At 44.1% G+C, this 20,787-nt stretch overlaps 2 protein-coding genes across 3 annotated transcripts in view; one reads left to right on the forward strand and one right to left on the reverse strand.

The window, feature by feature from the left end:
• Positions 1-5,100, forward strand: part of FBXW4 (F-box and WD repeat domain containing 4) — a 111,718-nt gene extending 106,618 nt beyond the window's left edge. Inside the window, exons 7-9 of the mRNA XM_054982370.1 lie at positions 3,456-3,596; positions 3,763-3,904; positions 4,479-5,100. Coding sequence (XP_054838345.1) covers positions 3,456-3,596; positions 3,763-3,904; positions 4,479-4,592 — 397 coding nt within the window. The 3' untranslated portion in view covers positions 4,593-5,100. The remainder of the gene's footprint in view (positions 1-3,455; positions 3,597-3,762; positions 3,905-4,478) is intronic.
• A 7,292-nt stretch (positions 5,101-12,392) lies between these two features.
• Positions 12,393-20,783, reverse strand: DPCD (deleted in primary ciliary dyskinesia homolog (mouse)). 2 transcript variants are annotated; one of them, XM_054982372.1, is made up of 6 exons: positions 20,704-20,783; positions 20,120-20,200; positions 19,300-19,424; positions 16,256-16,389; positions 13,293-13,395; positions 12,393-12,567 (listed from the first exon to the last, which is right to left on the reverse strand). In XM_054982372.1, exons 1-6 carry the CDS (start codon positions 20,765-20,767, stop codon positions 12,463-12,465), a joined length of 612 nt encoding a protein of 203 aa, XP_054838347.1. In that variant the 5' UTR covers positions 20,768-20,783; the 3' UTR covers positions 12,393-12,462. The 2 variants fall into 2 exon arrangements, with proteins under 2 accessions (XP_054838347.1, XP_054838348.1); XM_054982373.1 differs by lacking the exon at positions 20,704-20,783 and adding an exon at positions 20,551-20,673.
• Positions 20,784-20,787: the final 4 nt, after the last annotated feature.

Below are 20,787 nucleotides of genomic sequence, written 5' to 3' on the forward strand. Positions count from 1 at the left end.
CATGAAGCGGGAACCAGTGCTGCAGGCTGAAAAGCAGGCCTTCAGTGCTTTGTGTCCAGTTCTGATTAGACCGTTGGGGGGGGGGGGAGGAGAGGGCTGGGAACATGTGGGTCTATAGTGGCCGAATGGGCTTCATTGGATGCTGTTATCTGAGCGAGAAGCGGGTTTTCTCGTTGGGCAGGGGGAAACAGGACAGAGCATATTGGCCCTCAGTTATGGAGTATATATTCATTAGATTTGTTATGATTTATTTAGTTGATTTATATGTGCCTTTCAATCCCCTTAGGGACACCCAAGGAGGTTTGTGACAATTCTGAAGAAATCTAAATATTTTTTTAAAATGCTGTCATTGATCAATGAATCCAAACATTTTCATCTTTCTATAGAAGACAAAAAAAGAGACTTGATTGATCTCAGGCTTTAGGCAGGTTGATGTAGGTGATGATGTTTCTTTTGGTACTGTGGACTGAAACTGTTTAGGGCTTTAAAGATCAAAGACAGCATCTGAATTGGGACTCGAAGCCAATTAGCAACTGTTCTTTGAACTATCTTAAAGGGCAGCTTTTCAAAGAGCATGTTGCAGTAGTCAAATCTGGATGCTACTAGAGCATGCATTCTGTGTTCAGATCAGCTGTTTGCAGGAATGGATGCAGCTCATGAACCAGCCTAAACTGGAAATACACACCCCTGACCATTTTTTGCCAGGATAGTAAGGCATCCAAGAGCACATCACACCTGCTCCTTCAGTGGAGGGTTACTCCTTCCAGAACAGGCTGTACACCTATTCCCAAATCTGCCTTATTTCCAGCATGGAACACCTCCATCTTTCTGGATTATGTTTCATTCGTCTATAATAAACAGAGCCCGTAGCTGTAAGCGACAAAGGAGACCACTTGGTGCCTTACCCAAGGCACATACATAAAACCTCTGTGGGGCAGCCCCAGAAGCCATGCTTTATTTCCAGCTCCGCAGTTATGTTGCTGTTAGAGCTCCAGAAAAACATAGGAACCTGAGTCACAGCTGTGATACTGGGTGTCTTTGAGACAGCGTTGGATAGTTTTTCCTTAGTAATACTGCTTGATTAAGATGGGTGCAGATGGTGAGTGTGTGCTCTGATTCCCTTTCAGTGTCTTTAGCATGAGGCCAAGGCTTAGATATCTTAGCAAATATTCAGGTTGAATTTGGCTGCTTGGCATGCACAGAGAGATCTCACCACTGAGAATGATTTAGGTGAAAGTGACTTTATCTTTCTAGAATAACATGCAAGAGGCTGCTAGAAGAACAGAATCATTTTGAATGGGCCACAAGGATGGGTTTTCTGAATGCTTGAAGTATCTCTGGAGAGTGTACAGCCTGACTCTCTTTGAGAGTTTTGAATACAGCGGAAAGGGGAGCAAGTCTTGGAGTAACAGGATGACTCAGGAATATACTTCTACGTTGTGGAGAAGCTGCCTGTAATAAAGTAAGCTAGGAAATGTTTCTTGGGAATAGCATCATCTCTTGAATTGTTCAGAGGTGGATAGAACTGGAAACCAAGGGCTGCTTCACACATTACAGGCAGCAAATACACAATTGTTGTCCTAACGTGTATAGCCAGTTTAATCTGGAGAACTGGTTTTGATTCCCCACTCCTCCACTTTAAGCCAGCTGGGTGACCTTGGTTCAGTCACAGCTCTTCCAGAGCTCTCTCAGCCCCACTCACCTCAAAGGGTGTTCGTTGTGGGGATAATAACATACCTTGTAAACTGTTCTGAGTGGGTGTTAAGTTGTTGTTATATGTGACCGTGAAGTTGTGATCAATCCTGGTTCCTTGGCATATGCATGGGCCTGATAAATATGTTTCTTTGCCATTTTCATAGCGTTTCAGGTGTTTAATTAAACATACTGCATGTACTTTAAAATAACTGTCCTAAGAATGGCTGTAGAAGGCAGCTTACCTCAATAGCACACAGGCTTTTTGAGAGCTGTGTTTCAGTTTTCAACTCTTGCTTTTACAATTCATCAGTGATCTCCGAGCTGTAATGTGGGATTTAGCAGACTATTTCCTTGCTGTGTAGGTATGTGTAGACAAGAGAGGATTGCTTAGGGCTATTAGCACTAGGACAATGCATTTAGAGCTCCTGGAGAAGCACGATTGTTTCCAACATATTCTAAGTTTTTCACTGAATTAAGTGTTTCTTCAGGCTACCAAGGAGGTCTTGTGCCTGACTCTTCACAAATGCAGTTGCAGAGTTCCCTGTTCACCATGCAGTTGCACTTCAAGCTCAGGGGAGCAGCATGTTTCTACAAATAGACAAAAATCCTCATGGGTGTCCCATAGGTATAACTGTGCTTCAGTCAGCTATGTATCGTTTGTTCCTTCTTCACCCTTGCAGAATGAAGGTAACAACCATTAGGTAGCACTACCCAATTTCAACTTGTTTTGATTCTGTGCAGTCTCTGCTGAAGGTATCTGAAAGCACCACTTGCTGGATTAAATCTGTAACTTAATCAGACCGATAACACACGCCTTCCATGCTGCTTTCTGGACTAAGGTGGCCTTCTCCACAGTGGTGCCACTTATATGGACTTCCTACCTGGTACCTACACAGTTGGTGTGCAGGCACTGCTTCTTTTTCTGGCATGTTTTTGGTTAGCTGGGTAGTTTGCTAGGGTTTTCTTTTTCTTTCAAGTTTTGTTCTGCCTTGTAAATCATATAATCATAGGGTTGGAAGGGATCTCTAGGGTCTAGTCCAACCCCCTGCACAATGCAGGAAATTCACAAATACCTCTCCCACCCATGCACCCAGCAACCCTTACTCCATTCCCAGAAGATGACAAGATACCATCAGGATCCCTAGCCAAACTGGCCTGGGGAAAATTGTTACCTGATCCCAAGGTGGCGATCAGCCTTACCCTGGGCATGCAAGAAGGACCCATGAGAACAAAGCATTGATGTAACTGTTCCTGTCCTCCCACTCATGATTTGCTTAGGTTCACAGTATCAGCATTGCTGTCAGATGGCTATCTAACCTCTGCTTAAAAACCTCCAAAGGGGAGCCCACCACCTCCTGAGGAAGCCTGTTCTACTGTTGCTGCTGGTTTGAATCAGTTTCTTCTTGGAAAAGCTGGATATAATTTTAGTAAAATAAGTACTATCTATCATGTTGCTGAAAATTAATTTCCAGATTTTCTCTAAGGACTACACATTTCTCATCTGCAAGGGCCAGAGCTAAATAACTGTGGGTCTTTACATTTTCAGTGAAAGTTCAGCTATTCTTTGTACTGATACTGTACTTCTTGCAACGAGTGATCTCTTGCATTAGCCTAAAACTAACCTCAATTTTTATTACATTTGGTTGATCATTTAATTTTTTATTCCACAAACTTTTGGTCCACTGAGAACAAAAGCCTTCCATAAGATACTGTAGATACCCTGGTACCTTAATTTATTCCTTGTTGGATTCTGTTTTCAGTGGACAATTGGTCACCTGCCTTGGAACGGATTTCCACCGAGGTGCTGGAGTCTTGGATATTTTGTATGAAACACCTTCCACTTTGCTTTCTTGTGGTTATGATACCTACATCCGGTACTGGGATTTAAGGACAAGCTCAAGGTTAGTCTTTGGATTTACTGGTTTCTGAGATGGTTGAAAAGGTTCTTGTTATCTGCCTTTTATGTAGCTTCTGTTATCAAGTCTACCTATTGAAGAACTAGAGAACAAGTGTTTGGTGAAGAACGTTCCAAAGCTCTGTCTTATGGGATTGTATTTTTTTCCAAAGGGAGTGTGTCAAAAAATGGGAAGAGCCACATGACAGTGCCCTGTATTGTATAAGGAGCAATGGGAACCACATGATTGCAAGTGGCTCATCTTATTATGGTGTGGTCCGCCTTTGGGATAAACGGCAAAATAGGTGCTTACAGGTAAGGCACTAGCAGTATGTTCCCAGAAGTGGGGTGGGGATTGAGGTATACATAGGAACCTCATGAGAATAATGAGCGATGTTACTTCCTCTGGTTGCTTTCTTGAAACCAGTATGGCATAATGCATAGATAAGGAAGACCTGAGCTCAAATACCTGCTTCGCTGTAAAGTTTATTAGGCAGTACTTGTCCTTGGGGACTTGAAGTGAAGAGTGTCTTTGGGATCTTAGTCCAACTGCAAAGACATCTAAAATGTATCTCCCTAGTGGCAATTTTCCAAGCAGTTGCTCTTGCCTAAGGGTAGTTTTGTTCAGAAAGAGATCATGCAGTGCCTTCTGGGTCTCTAGGGCAAGATCCACAGGGGCACACTGGTTCCACTCGTTCCCAGGACTGAATTCTGCTGCCTTATCTTGGCTGTATTATCCATCTGCCACAACAGCACTCCCCTTGTCATTGTAGGAAGCAGGAAGTGCAACTGAAGTGTAGTCATATGGGGGCTGCTTTTTTCTTATTGGCTGTTACTGGTGAACAGGGTAAATCTCTTACCTATGAGAATCTTTCTTACTGCTTTGCAGAGCTTTTCTTTGTCATCACCAATCAGCAGTCCTGTGTACTGCCTACGCTTCAGCACCACCCACCTATATGCCACCCTGGCGTCTGCGCTGCATGTCCTTGATTTCACCACTTGACCTAGCTGAGGATGATACCCATTGCGGGGAGCACTAAGATGAAAGAAATTTCTTGAAACGAAGCAGACTGAAAGTCGTACTAAGTGCTAAGGAGTAGGAGTTCATCTGCCTTTTGGATTCAATAAAGACTATGGTCTCTTTCCAGCTTTTTATTTTGTACATCTTTTGTGTTTTTTAAAAAGTAATTTCTAATGAAGGCTGTATTCAGAAAATTTGTTTGGAGACATGCATGCTGGTTTCTATGTATCCAGTATGGGGCTTCTGCATGCTTTAAGTCCAACCTTAGGAGTATAAACCTTGTGCTGGATTTACATGGGCCAGGAAGGGCTGTAATCTGGACACTGAAGTGGCAAAGACAGTAAAATAGCTTTTTCCTGCTGCTTTACTGACATTCATCACTGCCTTTTGATGCCTTAGCTGGATGTATGAATTGTACCAGATTTAACCATCAGTGTCTGGGTATACACAAAGAGTGGTTAATTGGAATGATGCTGTCAAGTTGATGTCCTCAATAAATTGTTAGAGGAACACAAGAAATCTGTCATCGTGAACTTCTTGAAGTTCAAAATCAGTAAATGGCATGTGATCATCACATTGCTTGATTTGGTTATCCATTAATCAAGTAATTCCTTGTACAGCATTGATGCTCACTCACAGTGAGCACCGTTTTCCTACGTGGCACCCATCACATGTTCCTGGAAAGTGGGCAAGGCCATTGCCTAGTGGGGCTTGTAGCTGGCATTGGTTTCAACCTTGAATCACTGCCACTGGAGATTGGGTAAGCTGTGAACATCCCTGAGCTGCAGGTCTCATGCCAGAGATGGAAATATGCCAACCTGTTCAACAAAAACAGCCAGAAAGGGTAAGAGCGGTGAATCATTTATCCACAGTACAACATTCACCCCCAGGCAATAACAAGACACTCTGGACCCTGTCAATCACTTCGAGCAAACACCTCAGCACTCATATGATACACTTCTTGAGTATCTTATTACAGGTTATTGATATTCATTACACGGAGTTATGGGGCCTGTATTTGCTCTGACTGTATCATATGACAGGAGTGTGTGTCTCTGTTATCTGATTTTTTTAAAAAAAAAATTCTACTTTTTTAAACATTTGGAGGAAGCTGTTTGAGTAAAGCAGGAGGAAGATAGGATTTCAGATAGACCAGGGCAACTGTAAGGTCTGGTAGGTTATCATACAGGAATCTGCTTTTGTTTTTAAAAAGTGGATACCACACAGTGGTCAAATTAGCAATTTTACAGTAAGAGTAATGCGTAATGTTTGACATAAGTGGACTGGTATCCAGTATGATGCAAAGAAAGAAAACTCATCAACTGATACAACATTTATTTAAATCTCCCTTGAAAAGTCTAAGGTAATTCAACTACATTTTAAGTACACTTTTATGTTCTTACTTCCAAGTTGTCTTTGAATCAATTGGAAATGTTCTTGAGTGAAAAAGGAGGAGTAAAAATAATCCTGGCCCAACATCTACAATTGTTCAGTACACAGATATGATAAGAAATTTAACAAACCTAAAATTTTCATTCTCCTGTGGTCTTGGGAGTGGGTCAGTCAAGACTGCTGAGAAGTAGTTCCTCCTCCAGCTTGAAGAGTCTGTCGAATTAGACGATCCCTTAGGGGAGGGGCTCTTCCCTGGCCCGCCAGTTTTTTAAGGCCCTGCTCCTGCAGGGTGTCGTGTTGCCGAGCTCTGGCAATGATGATTCCAAAAAAAAAAAAAAAAGCAGAAGACAGAAGACGAAAGTACAAGGAAAACGCAGCTTAAATGAGGGGAGAACAAAGCAGCTGCGGGGATAAGGAAGGGCCTGCCCCCCCCATCGCTAGCTCCATAGAGTGAGGCAGCATAGGCGTGCAACAGGGCTGATGCCCCCCCACCCCGAGGGAGAAAAGCACGAAAGCGGCTGTTCCCCAACAGGCACCTGTGGAGTCAAGGGAAAACGCGGCACTAAGAAAGCGTCGGAGGAAGAACGGGATGGAGCCCTTCCCTCACACCACGCACGTGGCAGCAAGTGAGAGACTTTCCCACCTGAGCCTTGGCACCCCGGTAAGCGCCCTTTCAGAGTAACGGGGCGGAAGGTGGAGCGCTGATGCTACTTGCAAGTAAGGCCGAGCCTTTCATTTGGGGTAGTTTGGAGCACATATTAGTTCTGACTGGCTGCGTGCTAAAATGGTCCCATTTTCTGTCCCTCTCTGCCTCTCGCTCCCCCTTCCACTATTCCCCCCTTCTCCCTCCTTTTTAGGCAGGAAGTGAGGTTTTGGCAGGAATGGAAACAGAGGCAGGCCTTGAAGGACCCAGCAGGGCAGAAGGCCTCAGAGGCAGCCTTGACCTGGTGAGTTCACCACTATCAAGCCATTCTCTACCTGGCACTAGTGGGGACGGCCAGGAGGCCTCAGAATTAGACCTCTCAGGTCAAGACCTCTCAGGACAAGATGCTAAAAATAATCTGGCATGGCTCGGCAGAGTTAAGGAAAGAGGTCAAAGAGGCTATGAGGGTGGCAAACGAGCAGGAGCCCCCCCCCCAAGAAGGCATCATTGAAAACGGGGGTTGGTAAGAGGCCAAGGCTAAGTCATTCCCCAGCCTCTTCAAAGCCAAAAAGGAAGAAAGGGTCAATTCTCAGCAGGCAAGAGGATTCTAGCATCTTAGAAGGGTCTACATCAGAATCGGCTATCAGAGCAACAGACAGTGAAGACGGGGAACTTTCTGATGAACAGGAAGAACCAATAGATCCTTCTTAAACCAGGATTTTCCCAGAAGACGTATATCCTAGACTACTGCCTAAAGTCTTGAGAACCCTGGAGATTGCACAGGCGGCGGACTGGTAAGGAGGAGCCAAACCCAGCCTTCCCTCAGGGCCTGGAGAGAGTGCTCCCAAAGCTAGGTAGCACTCAAGCAGGTGCTCCACTGCCGGCTATTTTTCATAGCATCCTGCAAGCTGAATGGGATAACCGAGCTAAATCCGAGGCATACCATTAAGGCATACCCCCCCCTCCCCAAAAAAAGGTTTTAAGTAAATTTTACTCCCTAACACCAGAAGCGATGAAGAAGATTAAATTGCCGGTCGTGGATGACCTGGTTACCAGCCTGGCTACTACGGCTGTACTACCCATGGATGCTTCAGCCACTGCATCGCTTTTTTCAAGGGCAATCTTCACTTGGGCTTCAGATCTAGCAACAGCAGGCACAGACATACCTAAGGAGACCAAGAATGAGGTGACGAAGATAGCCCTGGCAGCAGCATTCCCCGCAGACACGACAAAGGACTCCTTCCAAATGTCAGGTAGAGCTATGGGTTTCAACGTGTCCGCAAGGCAAAACATGTGGCTGAGAAATTGGGATGCAGACCCTCCGGCCAGAAACAAGGTGGCATCTATACCCTTTACAGGTATGAAACTCTTTGGGGAAGCATTAGACAAGTATCTGGTAGAGGACGCTGAGAAAAAGCAAGTCCTTCCATCCAAGAAAAGGGAAATGAAAGCGAGAGATAGGCACTCCTTTCATGACTACAAACACCCTCACCACTAAAGTGGAGCCAGGACATACAGAAGCCAATGGCAGTCAAGATCAAGAACTGACAACAAGACATTCTCCTTTCGCAAGTCTGGACAACAAATGAAGGAACAAAAGACAGCAAGCCAGGCATGGCTATCACAGACCACCAGTGAAATTGGAGGGCGGCTACAGGATTTTGCGACCCAATGGCAAACTACTGTTGCAGACAAGTGGGTCCTGGAAACGATATCCAGGGGCTACTCCCTGGAGTTTCAAACAAAGCTGCTGTCGCATCCGTTACATATACCAAGGAATTCACTGGAACAGAAGCATCTCAAAATCAAGGAAGCTATTCAACACCTCCTGGATATAAGGGCAATAGAGCCGGTACCATTGCTGTACAGGAACAGGGGCGTGTACTCGGTGTTCTTCATCGTACCCAAGAAGAATGGGGATGTCAGAGCGATATTGGACTTGAAGTGGCTAAATCAGTTCATCAAGTCAAAAAAGTTCAAGATGGAAACCCTGAGATCTACCATGGGAGCCATTCAAGAGGGGGATTTCCTGGCCTCCATAGATCTCTTGGAGGCCTATCTCCACGTCCCCATCTGAGCATCCCACAGGAAGTATCTATGATTCGTGTACGATGGAGAACACTACCAGTACAGAGCCCTACCCTTTGGTCTGAAGTCGTCACCAAGGGTATTTACAAAAGTGTTGGTTACCCTGGTAGCATACCTCCGGCTACAAGGAGTAGCCCTTTGCCCTTACCTTGACAACGTCCTCATAAAAGCCCCGACATTCTCGGAGTGGGTGAAGGCAGTGAAACGAACCGTGGACTGTCTGGAGAGACACGGTTTCATGCTGAACAGAGAAAAGAGCATCCTGATCCCAGCACAGAGGCTCCTTCATCTGGGGGTGGTGATAGACACTACCAAGGACAAAGCCTTCGTTTCAATGGACAGACAGCAGAAGATAACCTCCTTAGTATGTGCGGTGCAGAGAGCGGAGACCATACAGGTGATGCAATTGGCAAAGCTCCAGGGGATGATGGTGTCATGCCAAGACATCCTACAAAGGTCCAGATTTCACACCCGACCACTACAGTTTCCTGTGGCCATATCAGAGAGTTATCTCCCACAAGTGGCAGAAAAGTGAGAGGGTTCCAGCCACGGTTGTCAGGGAGCTGAACTGGTGGATGGCTTCAGACAGATTCACAGAGGGATCACCTCTTCGAGATCTGAGGTGGCTTGTAATGACAACAGATGCAAGTTTGTCAGGATGGGGAGCACACTCTGAGGGCAAGATGGCCCAGGGGCTGTGGTCGGAAGGAGAGAAGGAAAACAGCATAAACCTGTTAGAACTGAGGGCAATCAAACTGGGATTGTGGAGTCTTCAAGAGGTATTACTGAACCAACACATCTTAGTGCAAACCGACAACATGACGGCAAAAGCATATGTAAACAAACAAGGAGGCAGCAGATACAGGAAACTAAACAGAGAAGCAGAGGAGATTATGACCTGAAACAACTACAAAGTCAAGGAGGTGGAATCAAAAATGTATACACAATATAGATATTTATCCAAAATCCTTTTCAGTGTTTTAAAGTGCAAAATATAAATCATGCAATTCTCTATACCCAAGTAATACAGTACAATTATAACAACCAACAATCAAGAACTAGATCATTCATAGAAAATATTCATATGCCAACTGGTGAAAGAACAAGAGCAATCACTATTCATAGTTCATGTTTCATATTTCCATATTTGCATTTTGCAGAGAGTAGACCATCTTCCAGATGGAAATGGAGCTGTTAAGAATCTTCAAGAACAGCCTACAGGTCTTTTGCCAGATTATGACCTGGGCAGAAAAACATCTGAGATCCATAAAAGCAATTCATGTGGCAGGTACTCAGAACACAATAGTGGACTGGCTGAGCAGGACCGTTGTGGATCAAGCAGAATGGAATCTAAACGAAGAGGTATTCAGCCAAGTATGTCAGAGGTTTGGGAGGCTGGAAGTAGACCTATTTGCGTCAGGGCAGAACAACCAAGTCCCAAGATACTTTTCTAGAGGAAAGGAAGCAGGCGTGATGGGGACGGATGCCCTAAGCGAGGAATGGCCTCGGGCACTATTATACACTTTCCCCCCAGTAAAGATCCTGGACAGGGTGTTGCAAAGAACAATTCAGCAGAGAGTGGAGGTTATTGTGATCGCTCCATTCTGGCCATGGAGACCGTGGTTCGAGGAGTTGATGCGACTCTCGAAAGGGGAACCATGGAGACTGCCTCAGAGGAAAGACCTATTGCGGCAAGGGAAGCACTTGCATCCAGACCTGGCGCTCCTCAACCTAGCGGCCTGGAAATTGAATGCAAATAGCTGATGGATTTAGGATATTCTGATGACGTGATTAAGACAGTGCTCGCGTCCAGGAAAGTCTCAACAAATAAGAGTTACAATAAGACATGGCAGACCTTTAGCAGCTGGTGCAGTGATAGATCTAGCAACCTGCTGACTGCTCCAATTAAGATGATCTTAGCATTCCTTCAAGAAGGCCTGAACAAAGTACTCAGCACAAGCACCCTTAAAAGACAGACGGCAGCCATTTCTGCCATCAGGGGGTCGAAGAAAGGGACATCTCTGATCAATCACCCTCATATTAGACATTTTCTAAGGGGGACTACCTTATTGAACCCTCGGCAGGTGCACAGGTTCCCAACGTGGAATCTCAATGTTGTGGTAAGGCCCCCACCAGGGAACCCTTCAACCCGATGGCTTCCTGTTCCCTCAAGTGGTTAACACTTAAAACAGTCTTCTTGGTGGGGATCACCTCAGCTAGACGGGTCTCTGAGTTGAGAGCCCTATCAGTGAACATTGAACTATGTATTTTTCACTCTGATAAAGTTGTTCTTAGGCCAGACCCGACATTCATTCCCAAGGTCAACTCTGTTTTTCATAGGGGTGAAGATACAGTGCTTCTTTCTTTCTGTGATAACCCGAAGCATGAGGAGAGGGAATGGCATAAGTTAGATGTTAAGAGGGCTCTAAGCTACTACACTGATAGGACTAGGTACATACACAAGGATGAAAACATGTTTGTTTCCTTTAGAAAGGCTTCACTAGGAGAGAAGGATTCCACATCTACGCTAAGCAGGTGGCTTAGGGACTGTATAACTGCAGCATACAGAGCTAGACACTTGACGCCACCACAGAGAATCACAGCTCACTCTCTAAGGGGAGCAGCCACGTCAGTGGCTTATAGGGCCTTCCCATCACTAGAAAAGATCTGTAGAGCAGCGAAATGGAAATCTACACATACATTTACGAAATATTATAAGGTAGACAAGATAGCCTCAGCGGAAGCAGCTTTCAGTAGACGGGTGCTGCAGCACGCTGTGTAATCAGAAATTAGAAACCCACCCAGGGTGATTACTGCTATACATATCCCAGCAGTCTTGACTGACCCACTCCCAAGACCACAGGAGAATGGAAGATTTGTATTCACTTACCATGAAGCTTCCTTTCTCGCTGGTCTGGGAGTGGGTCAGTCTAAACCCACCCTGCATAGCATAGAAATTGATAGAAGGAGAAAGGGTTCATAGGATGTTTATCATAGTTTTTTGGAAGTTCTCCTATTTTCACGTTTGTAGTGTTGTCACGTTAGGATTATAATACGTTCTTAGAGTTACAGAAACAGGACTTCTGGAGGTCCGGCGTTACAAACTCAGGGGATCACGGGCTTGGAAAGAAGTGGCAGGCCAGGGAACAGCCCCTCCCCTAAGGGATCATCTAATTCGACAGACCCTACAAGATGAGGAGCTACTTCCGGGAAAAGGGACAAAGGGTTGGAAAACTGTTGGAAGTCAACAAAAAGGGGGAGGAAAGGGAGGGGGTTAGAAATTGGGAAATGGGAATATTGACTGTAATGTGTAAACATTTGATCCTAACCCAATAAAATTTTTTTCAAAAAAAAAAAAAAAGATGAGGAGCTACTTCCCACCAGTCTTGACTGCCCCACTCCCAAGACCACCAAGAAAGGAAGCTTCATGGTAAGTGAATACAAATCTTCCATTCCCTTTAAATTCTGGAAGTGATATTGATTTATATGGAAACTTCTGACTACCAAGAAGGATAAAAAATACACTTATAATGAGCGTGACTCCTAAGATACTGGCTTTTCGCCTTGGCTTGATGCCAGGAAGCTGCTAAAGAGAAAGACATTTGTGACAAACTTTCCTTCCAAGTACACTGATCTAGCTCACCAAATTGTTCCCCAAATAACTTCCAGTCAGTGTGTTTATTTGTAAAAGAAAAGTAGCAAAATATATACAGATAGGAAGTTCTACAACTATTGAGTCTTGCACTCTCCATCTCCATCATTAGCTGCCTTGATCTTTTTTAGCTCCTTTTGTAGTTCCTCTTCTGCATCCAGAATCTCTTGTGGTTTCTGATACTGTGGAAGAGAAATCAACTATCCAAGTGAACTATCCAAAATTCAACTGACATTAATTCTGAATTATTTTTAAAAGTGGCCATTAAACATGGTAAAATAAATGAGTGAAGGCACTGGACTGCCTGGAAATATACCACGGCTCTTCAGACACATGAGATTTGATGACAAAGCATAAGATTGTACCTCAAATCTATCTTGTTTAACATGCATTATAAATTGTCTCCTCTTTGGGGATTTGCTTTAATTTTAATCCCAGTAAGACTACTACATACACTTTAAAACAGTCCATGACAAACTGTGCACTTCAATTTAATTGTATAGCACCTCCTTCATATATTCAAAACGTCTGGATTTTTATACTAAACAGCACAGCTCAAGGAGGGAATAAGTTTAAAAAGGCAGTTGCTGGTGGGCAGAAGTATATATACAGCTTCTGAAGTACTACTGCTTGAACTCTGATGCAGATGCAGGAATAGTATTCTATGTTTTTTTCCTGGCTATGTCTGAAGAGCTTTACATAGTTTTAGTTTTGTCACTTGTGGTTCTGAAGACATTTACTTATTTAAGGATTTAATACTTTACTTTTCCACATAGCTCAAAGTGGCTGTTTCTCTCTGTTATCCCACTTTTATTAATAAGCTGATACAAAAAAGGAAGGCTAAAATAAGTTCTGTTTGACTGGAAAAATAGCTGCCAGCTGAAAAATTAGCTTTATTGATACTTACTGTGATCACTAATGTGTTGTTGGCATGTGTGAAGCTCAGAGCAGTGCAGTCCAAAGGCAGTTGGAATCTTTCTAGATCAGGAATAGAAAACTTCTTGTAATACCTGAAAGAAAGCATGGGAGAGAATGTGAGGGTGAAGCCAATTTCTGCTGTTCCTCTGTTGTCTTCAGCAATGATAATAAAGAGACTTACTTCCTTAAACAAATCTGAATTATATTTTGACATAAAAAGGGTGATAACTGTACATTTGAAGAAAAATGTATTTTGCTCATGCCAGGGTTTAGGGTTTGAGTACCTCCAAATGTGACCATAGACTGGTACATGTACATGTACATGGTGAGGTGGCAAACTGAACAGGGAAGATGGATAGCAAGAGAACTCTTTGAGCTGGAATGCCAGCTTATTCTGAATTTTCACTGGCATATGTAAATGCTATGGCACATTTACTGACCTTCCTTACCATTTGCAAACCATAAGCAAATTTCTTATCTTCTGTCTTCTTACACTGCTGCCATTTAGTCTGATACTTGGAAATGTTTCTCTATAAACTTTTCTCGTATCTCATATTAAGTTGTTTCTGGTGTGCTGAATGGAAGAGCTTCTTTACTGATGTCAGATCCAGAAGCAGTCCTTTTCTCCTAAGCCAGTTTTGCTTGGAGGTTGACTGCTTGAACTACTATGAACCCTTTATTGTCCAAGCCTTAACAAGAATGCATACAAAAGCCAAACAACCCTGGCTGCTTTGCTGGCTTGGGAGGAATGTTACCGCAGGGCTCAGAGCCTTCTGCATGTATTTGGGAAAGGTGGCAGACATGGATAATAATGGGGGTGTCAAAGGTTAAACAGCAAAGATTAGATGAACACAAAGACATGTTAAGGAAGTGTTAACTTCTTACTGATTGAGACAATAAAAAAGCAGATCCTAGGAAAAGCCCAGTGTTTCAAAGAACCTACGGAGCCCTCATTGGGAACACCGACTTTGCTCCCCCCCCCCCAGCAGGGTAAAAATACCTGGCCTGGCTTCCAACTAAAATCTGAAAGATCAAAGGGAAGAGATCTGCTGCTTTACCCCGTTCCAGTATAATGTTAACTGCTACCTCGCCCTTCAATAATTGATTCTGCTGTGGCCAAGGAGGCTTTGCCTGTTTGGAAAAGTTTGCTTTAATGGATTTGTTTTACAGCAAAAGGGCTGGAGCAAATCCCACTTGAGTAGCCTTTTGCTGTAGCTGAAGGGGAAAACAATGAATGACTTAAAGGGGTGGCAGTATTCTCTTTTTGGAGGACTCTTAGGGCAACTGTTTTTTGGAAGGCCTTCTGTGCCTTTAATTGCTGCAAAGTAGATATTCAGTGTTCTCTCATCTTGCCACAGAGATGCAATAACAGTGTCATTGGTTAAGCATGTTTATCATAAAGTTAGGAATGGCAAAGAAGACTCCTCTTCACTGCAAAAAACCTGCATCTTTGTTATCTTCTAATACCACCAACAGTGCAGGAAAGGACCTATACCAAGAACACAAGAACTTGCATGGATATCAAGTCAGTATTTGCCCTAAAGAAAATGCCCAGTTTCAGTAAAAGTACGAGTAGAACAATTGTATGGAAGACCAAAATCAGATTTAAACCATTTCTGTTCTTTTCTGTAAAAATTATACCATAAACACAATGGTCAGGTGCTTTTGGAGCATCTTGTCCCCAAGGTAAATTCCAATAAAACTAAGGTCTGTAATAAAATAATTATGTACAGCTATAACTACAAGATTTGAGTTCAGTAGCATCTTAAAGACCAATGAGATTTTTTTGAGAATTAAGCTCACTTGGGGGTGAGAGAGAGAGAGAGAGAGAGAGAGAGACACTACCCCCCTCTCTCCCCCTAGAATCTTGCTCTTCTACTGCAGACTGACAAGGCTACAGACCTGAAGCTATAACCACAGTATAGCCATCCAACTTATAAACTAAAAATACATTCAACACACACAAATCTGATAGCCAGCTATAGTCTTAAAAGCTTTCTGGAAAAAAATTCTCAAAAGCTGCTGGCATGAAGTCTAATGAGCCTTGCTAGGGATGAAATTCTTAAGAACATGCAGGATCAGAACAAAGATGCAACAGTCCGGCATCCTATTTCCAGTAGTGGCTGTCAGAAACATCAGGAAAAATCCAGAGCATGAAGGTGATGCCCTCTTAAACCATTCATCTCCAAGCAACTGATATTGAAAGATAAACTGCCTCTGAATATGGAGATTCCTTATAGCTTTCATGCCAAACAGGTTGATAAACTTGTCCTCCATGAATTTACCTAATCCCTTTCTAAAGCCACTGCTAGATCTTGAGGTAGCAAATTCCACAAGTTATGTGAAGAAACACTTTTTTGTCCATTCTGAATGTACTTTTGTTGGGGACTTTAAAACAGCATAAAATTGTGATTCTGCAGAAAAATGAGGATATTCATGGGTCATTCAAATCAACAAGTACTTCAGTGTCTTTGTACCTCTCAAGGAGAGAGGCAGTAAGAATCTGTTCCTGCACCTGCCTAGTTATGGTCAGGATACTACAATGGAGGGCCCAAAGGGTTAGTCTGTTCTGGTCACCACTGAAGAACGTGATAGCTCCTGGCCACTCCTGGTCTTTCTTATCCCTCTACTTTTTTGCCCTCAAAACAATCTTAACTTACATGAATAATTAGTGGCCAAACAGAAGTGCTCTTTGTCAACAGCACCACCTCTAGGTAACTATTGGGGTAAGCACAAAACATGTAAGGTATGAGAAAGAAAAAGCAATGTATTGTTCCCAAGTTTGTGTACTTCATCAAAAAGTGGGAGAAAGGGAAAGAAATCTATTTGCTTCAGTCATACATAAGGTAGGAGCTACAGCTCTGCCTTCCCATGCCTGGAAAACATCTGAGCTGGCAATCTACACCAACTCTATCCTACCCTAAGTTAACTTAGCTCACTGTGCTTACTAACTTCTTGTTTGTTGTGTGGATAACACAGCAGCGTTGATCCTTCTCCACTGAAACACTGTAGACATCCTTAGGATATGGCAAATTCCGAATCCGCCACTGGAAGCTGTTCTTGGTATCTTTTCGCATAAAGATAGGCTACAGAAAAAGAACATGCAAGTTAACCCGCTGCTGCACAAAAGGAATAAATAGTAATCTAAGGTTCAGGGCTTTTTTTCAGCTGGAACACGGTGGAAGGGAGTTCTGTCACCTCTTGAAAATGGTCACATGGCCGGTGGCCCCGCTCCCTGATCTCCAGACAGGGGAGTTTAGATTGCCCTGTGACCATTTTCACCTAGGGTGATTTAAACTTTTAAGAACTCCCCCCTTGTTCCAGCTGACCCAAAGTGACGTCATTGTGCGGTCCTGAGTTCCACCACTGAGTTCCACCACCTCTTTTCCCAGAAAAAAAGCCCTGTTAAGGTTTAATTGTGATGGCATATGTGGGGATTCTTAGCTTTGTATATTTAGGTAGTTGGTCTTGTTAGTTAGATCTAAGTAGCAATATTAAGGCTTGAGCCCCTTTAGGTTGGCCCATGCTCATAACAATACATTTCTATTTTGGTCATGGTCAGCATAAATATGGGATGCTTTCCACTCTTGATGCTCTGCATTTATGATCACTTCAAGGCATCCAGGCCCTGTTCAGGATACACAAATTAGAGTCTAACAGGAGGCAGAATTGGGGTAGAAAGGAATTCTATCCCCTTCATTCTGCTAGCTCCCACATTTCTTTTCTTGCTCCATGTGGCTTGTCCTACTTTGTTCCCTCCCTCCACTCTGCTCCCCCCACTTGGTCTTGTGTTCTTTTAACGCCCTGCTGGTTATCCATTCCCCCAATATTTTTTTCTTTCCACCCCCTGCCTATTCTTTCCACCTACTCTCTCCTTTTCTTCCTTCACAACCGTTGCAGCCCCTGGGTATCTCCTTCCCTCTCCCTGGACACAATTCCCTCATGTAAAATTATTTTTTTATACCGGCACCAGAAGTTTTCAAGTATCATTTTGGGTCACCCTACCAACTCTAAATTCCACCTAACGTCTTCTCCCTATGATGTCTGCACAAATACAGATGGTGTTTTTACTGTGTTGTGGTTTTTTAGCACCCAGATTTTTTTTTAAAGTTAGGCATTTTTCTACAAACCTGAGGTTCTCCCCGGATTTACAGAAACCTGTGTCAAAGCACTCTGTGCCATCCTCCATTTTTTAAAATCTGCACAGGGTTCATACTTTCATATTAGATATGACACAGAGGTAGAGGTAGGAAGATATCATAGATTCAGGTCAGAAGCAGGGAAAATAAGGTAGAGCAACAGAGACATGCTGAGGATACCACAAGGAGTATCTATATGCTTGTTCCTTATCCTGAAAGACCTACCTAGGCCCTTGTTCAACTAATGTTGAACAGTGAAGTTAACATAGAATATCCCTTGGCCAGCCTAACAGTGACAACTGTTGACTTTGGAAAGGCGATACTCTCCCCGATGTTATTTAACATCTATATGCGCCCCCTCACCCAGTTGGTGCGGAGGTTTGGGCTGGGTTGTCATCAATACGCGGATGACACCCAACTTTTTCTGTTGATGGACGGCCGGCCAGACACAGCCCCAGACAATCTGGCCAGAGCTTTGGAGGCTGTGACGGCATGGTTGAAACAGAGCAGGCTGAAATTGAACCCAGTGAAGACGGAGGTCCTGCAGCTGGGACGGGGGTTGCCAGATGTTGGGATCCAGCTCCCTGCCCTGGATGGGACACCACTGGCAACTTTGCCAGTGGTAAAGAGTCTGGGTGTGCTCCTGGATGCCTCCCTATCGATGGAGGCCCAGGTCACGGTGGTTGCCAAGTCTGCATTTTTCCATCTTCGTCAGATCAGGCAACTTGCCCCCTACCTGACGCCCCAGGACCTGGCTACAGTGATCCATGCCACGGTCACCTCCAGGCTAGATTACTGTAACTCACTCTACGCTGGGCTACCCCTGGGCCTGATCCGGAAACTACAACTGGTCCAGAATGCGGCGGCACGGGTCCTGACTGGTATACCTTACCAGTCACACATCTCACCTGTCCTGCGCCAGCTGCACTGGCTTCCGGTTGAATTCCGAATCAGGTTCAAGGTGTTGGTTCTTACCTTTAAAGCCCTGAGTGGGTTGGGACCGGCATATCTTCGGGACCGCCTCTCCCTGTACGTTCCCCGGAGATCGCTTCGATCAGCGAATAAATATTTACTTGCGGTCCCCGCCCTAAGGAAGCCCGCCTCGCTTCAACCAGGACCAGGGCCTTTTCAGTCCTGGCCCCAGCCTGGTGGAACGCTCTGTCAATGGAAACCCGGGCCCAGCGGGACATATTATCATTCCGCCGGGCCTGTAAGACAGAGCTGTTCCGCCAGGCATTCGGTGATTGAAGGGGGCGGTGCCATGTCGGCCTCCCACCTTTGGGGTGGGGGAGGGTTCTCCCCACCACTGCACCTTGTTAATTTGTTTTATTATTTGTATATTGATTTGAGTTTTTGTTTTTATTGATTTTAACTGTTCACCGCCCAGAGCCCCTGGGGATGGGCGGTATATAAATTGAAAAAATAAATAAATAAAATAAATAAGGGCCAGTTGTCTTGCATGGAGAAGGTCCCAAATTCACTTCTTGGTAATTCCAGTTGAAGGACCATAGGGGCTGGGGGAAATCCTTGCATAAGCAATCCACTGCCCATCAAGAGTAGACAATACTAGCATATATAGTATGTTTTGACTTAGTGTAAAGCAGCGTTATGCGTCCCTACCAGTACTTGGTTTCTGGACTAAGATACTACCCAGTAAGCTAGCAGGGTACTATATCCAGTTTCTCAACCAAGGAAGTACTATCAGAAACATCCCTTTTCTCTTTCACATATAATCATGACATAGTTGAGCTACACATTGCCATCCTGAAACTTATGTTTTACCTCTTAAACTACAATCTTGGAATGGATGACCAAACTGAAATGTTATGGCATACATATGAAATATGGCATACATACATTGGTACTACTCTCCTTTATGAGCTCACAATCAAGGGTTCCTACTGCAAGCCCAGCTGGCTCTCCCACTTCAACCTGCCAGTTACCATAGGCCCCCAGAGCATTCTTCTCTCTCCATTTCCTCACTGCAGAGAAAGGAAAGGGTGGAAAATTTCAAGTGAATTTTCAGCAGAAGCTAACTCTGCATACTGGGGGTTCTCTTCATGCTTTTAAGGTCAGAGGAGATGCTACTTCAGTGGGTGGTTTTGAAACCTAGGCAAAACCAGCTATGAAGAACTCTACCAAGTAAAACAAAAGTACATAGTAGAACACCCTTGCCTTGGAGTATATATACGTAAGTCTCACAATATTAAGTATGAATTCCCTCCTGATATTAAAGATGATTCTACTCTGCTTCCCCCAAACCTGAAACATTGGTATTTTATGAGGACAGTAAAAAAAGTCACACAAGTTTCCATAACACGTAAATTATTTCTCTTGTTTCACAGAGGCTGCAAAAATAGTGTCATGCAGCCTGCTGAGATGATCTTTTCTTTGGAGTGTTAATATTGTATTGTACTTAAATTATGTGGTCATATTGCTAGGATTTTTATTAACTCTACTGATATTTTTAATATTTCTAAAACCCCTTGATTTTAAGAAGGATGAAAGCTCAAATAAAATAAACATTTGGATGGAAATCTGTTCACTATTAATATCAAGTTCCTGCAAACCTGCATCATGTGCAATGCTAAATTGCTACTCTTGCTAAATTTTCTACCCCGTGTTATGCATGAGCTCTCATTGTCAATATCCACTCTAAACAAATAAACTGGCTTACAAAGCAGCTGGTTGGTCTTCATGTCATACTCCTCAGCCATCTCCTTTCCATTGTCAAACAAGTAATGGATTTTTCGCTTACCTAAGCAGAACAGAAGGTGAGTGAGTCTGCAGAAAAAGGTGGGCGATTGATCCCACCACATACCACTATCGCCCCATTCCCGCCTACTCGAGGTTTAGGTGGAGACCACAGAAGTCTTGGCTACAACATTTGCACCCTTCAGATGCCAACGCTTTCCAGTTCTCCTCCCCCCACCCCCTGCCCTTCATTCGTCTATCCTGTGCATTCTTATTCGGAAGTAAATTCCACGGAATGCAACGTATGCCAAATAAGCATGATATGCTTCTACAGAAGTCAGTCCCACGTGTTCAGTGGGGCGAACTTCCAAGGAAGGAGAGGTGCAGCGTCGAGACCGCTGCTCTGCTTGTTACCCTTTCACAATCTGAAGAGGCCGGCGCCTTGTTTATCTCCAAGGGGTTCAGCTACCCCATTACGCCCACGCTCTTACTTAATCTCGCCGAGCCCTCTCCCCCGAACCCCGTCTCTTTCCAGCGTCTGCCAGTGCGCAGCCCCCTTCCAGTTACCGTCCCCCAGCAAGGCTGTCTTGCTTGCTGAACGCAACTGCGCCAGCCAGTTGGACCCGGCCATATCACAGATTGACGCATCTC

The sequence above is a fragment of the Eublepharis macularius genome, chromosome 6, assembly GCF_028583425.1.
Source record: "Eublepharis macularius isolate TG4126 chromosome 6, MPM_Emac_v1.0, whole genome shotgun sequence".
In the NCBI taxonomy this organism is placed as follows: domain Eukaryota; kingdom Metazoa; phylum Chordata; class Lepidosauria; order Squamata; family Eublepharidae; genus Eublepharis; species Eublepharis macularius.

Bases quoted from the DNA above. Each gene is read 5' to 3' on its own strand.
- DPCD (XM_054982372.1), bottom strand. From the start codon at position 20,767: ATGGCCGGGTCCAACTGGCTGGCGCAGTTGCGTTCAGCAAGCAAGACA. The intron at 19,425-20,119 runs GTAAGCCAGTTT...CTTTCTCTGCAG, and splicing joins GAAGACCAACCAGCTGCTTT to TGAGGAAATGGAGAGAGAAG. The intron at 12,568-13,292 runs GTAAGTATCAAT...TCTCTTCCACAG, and splicing joins ACAACACATTAGTGATCACA to TATCAGAAACCACAAGAGAT.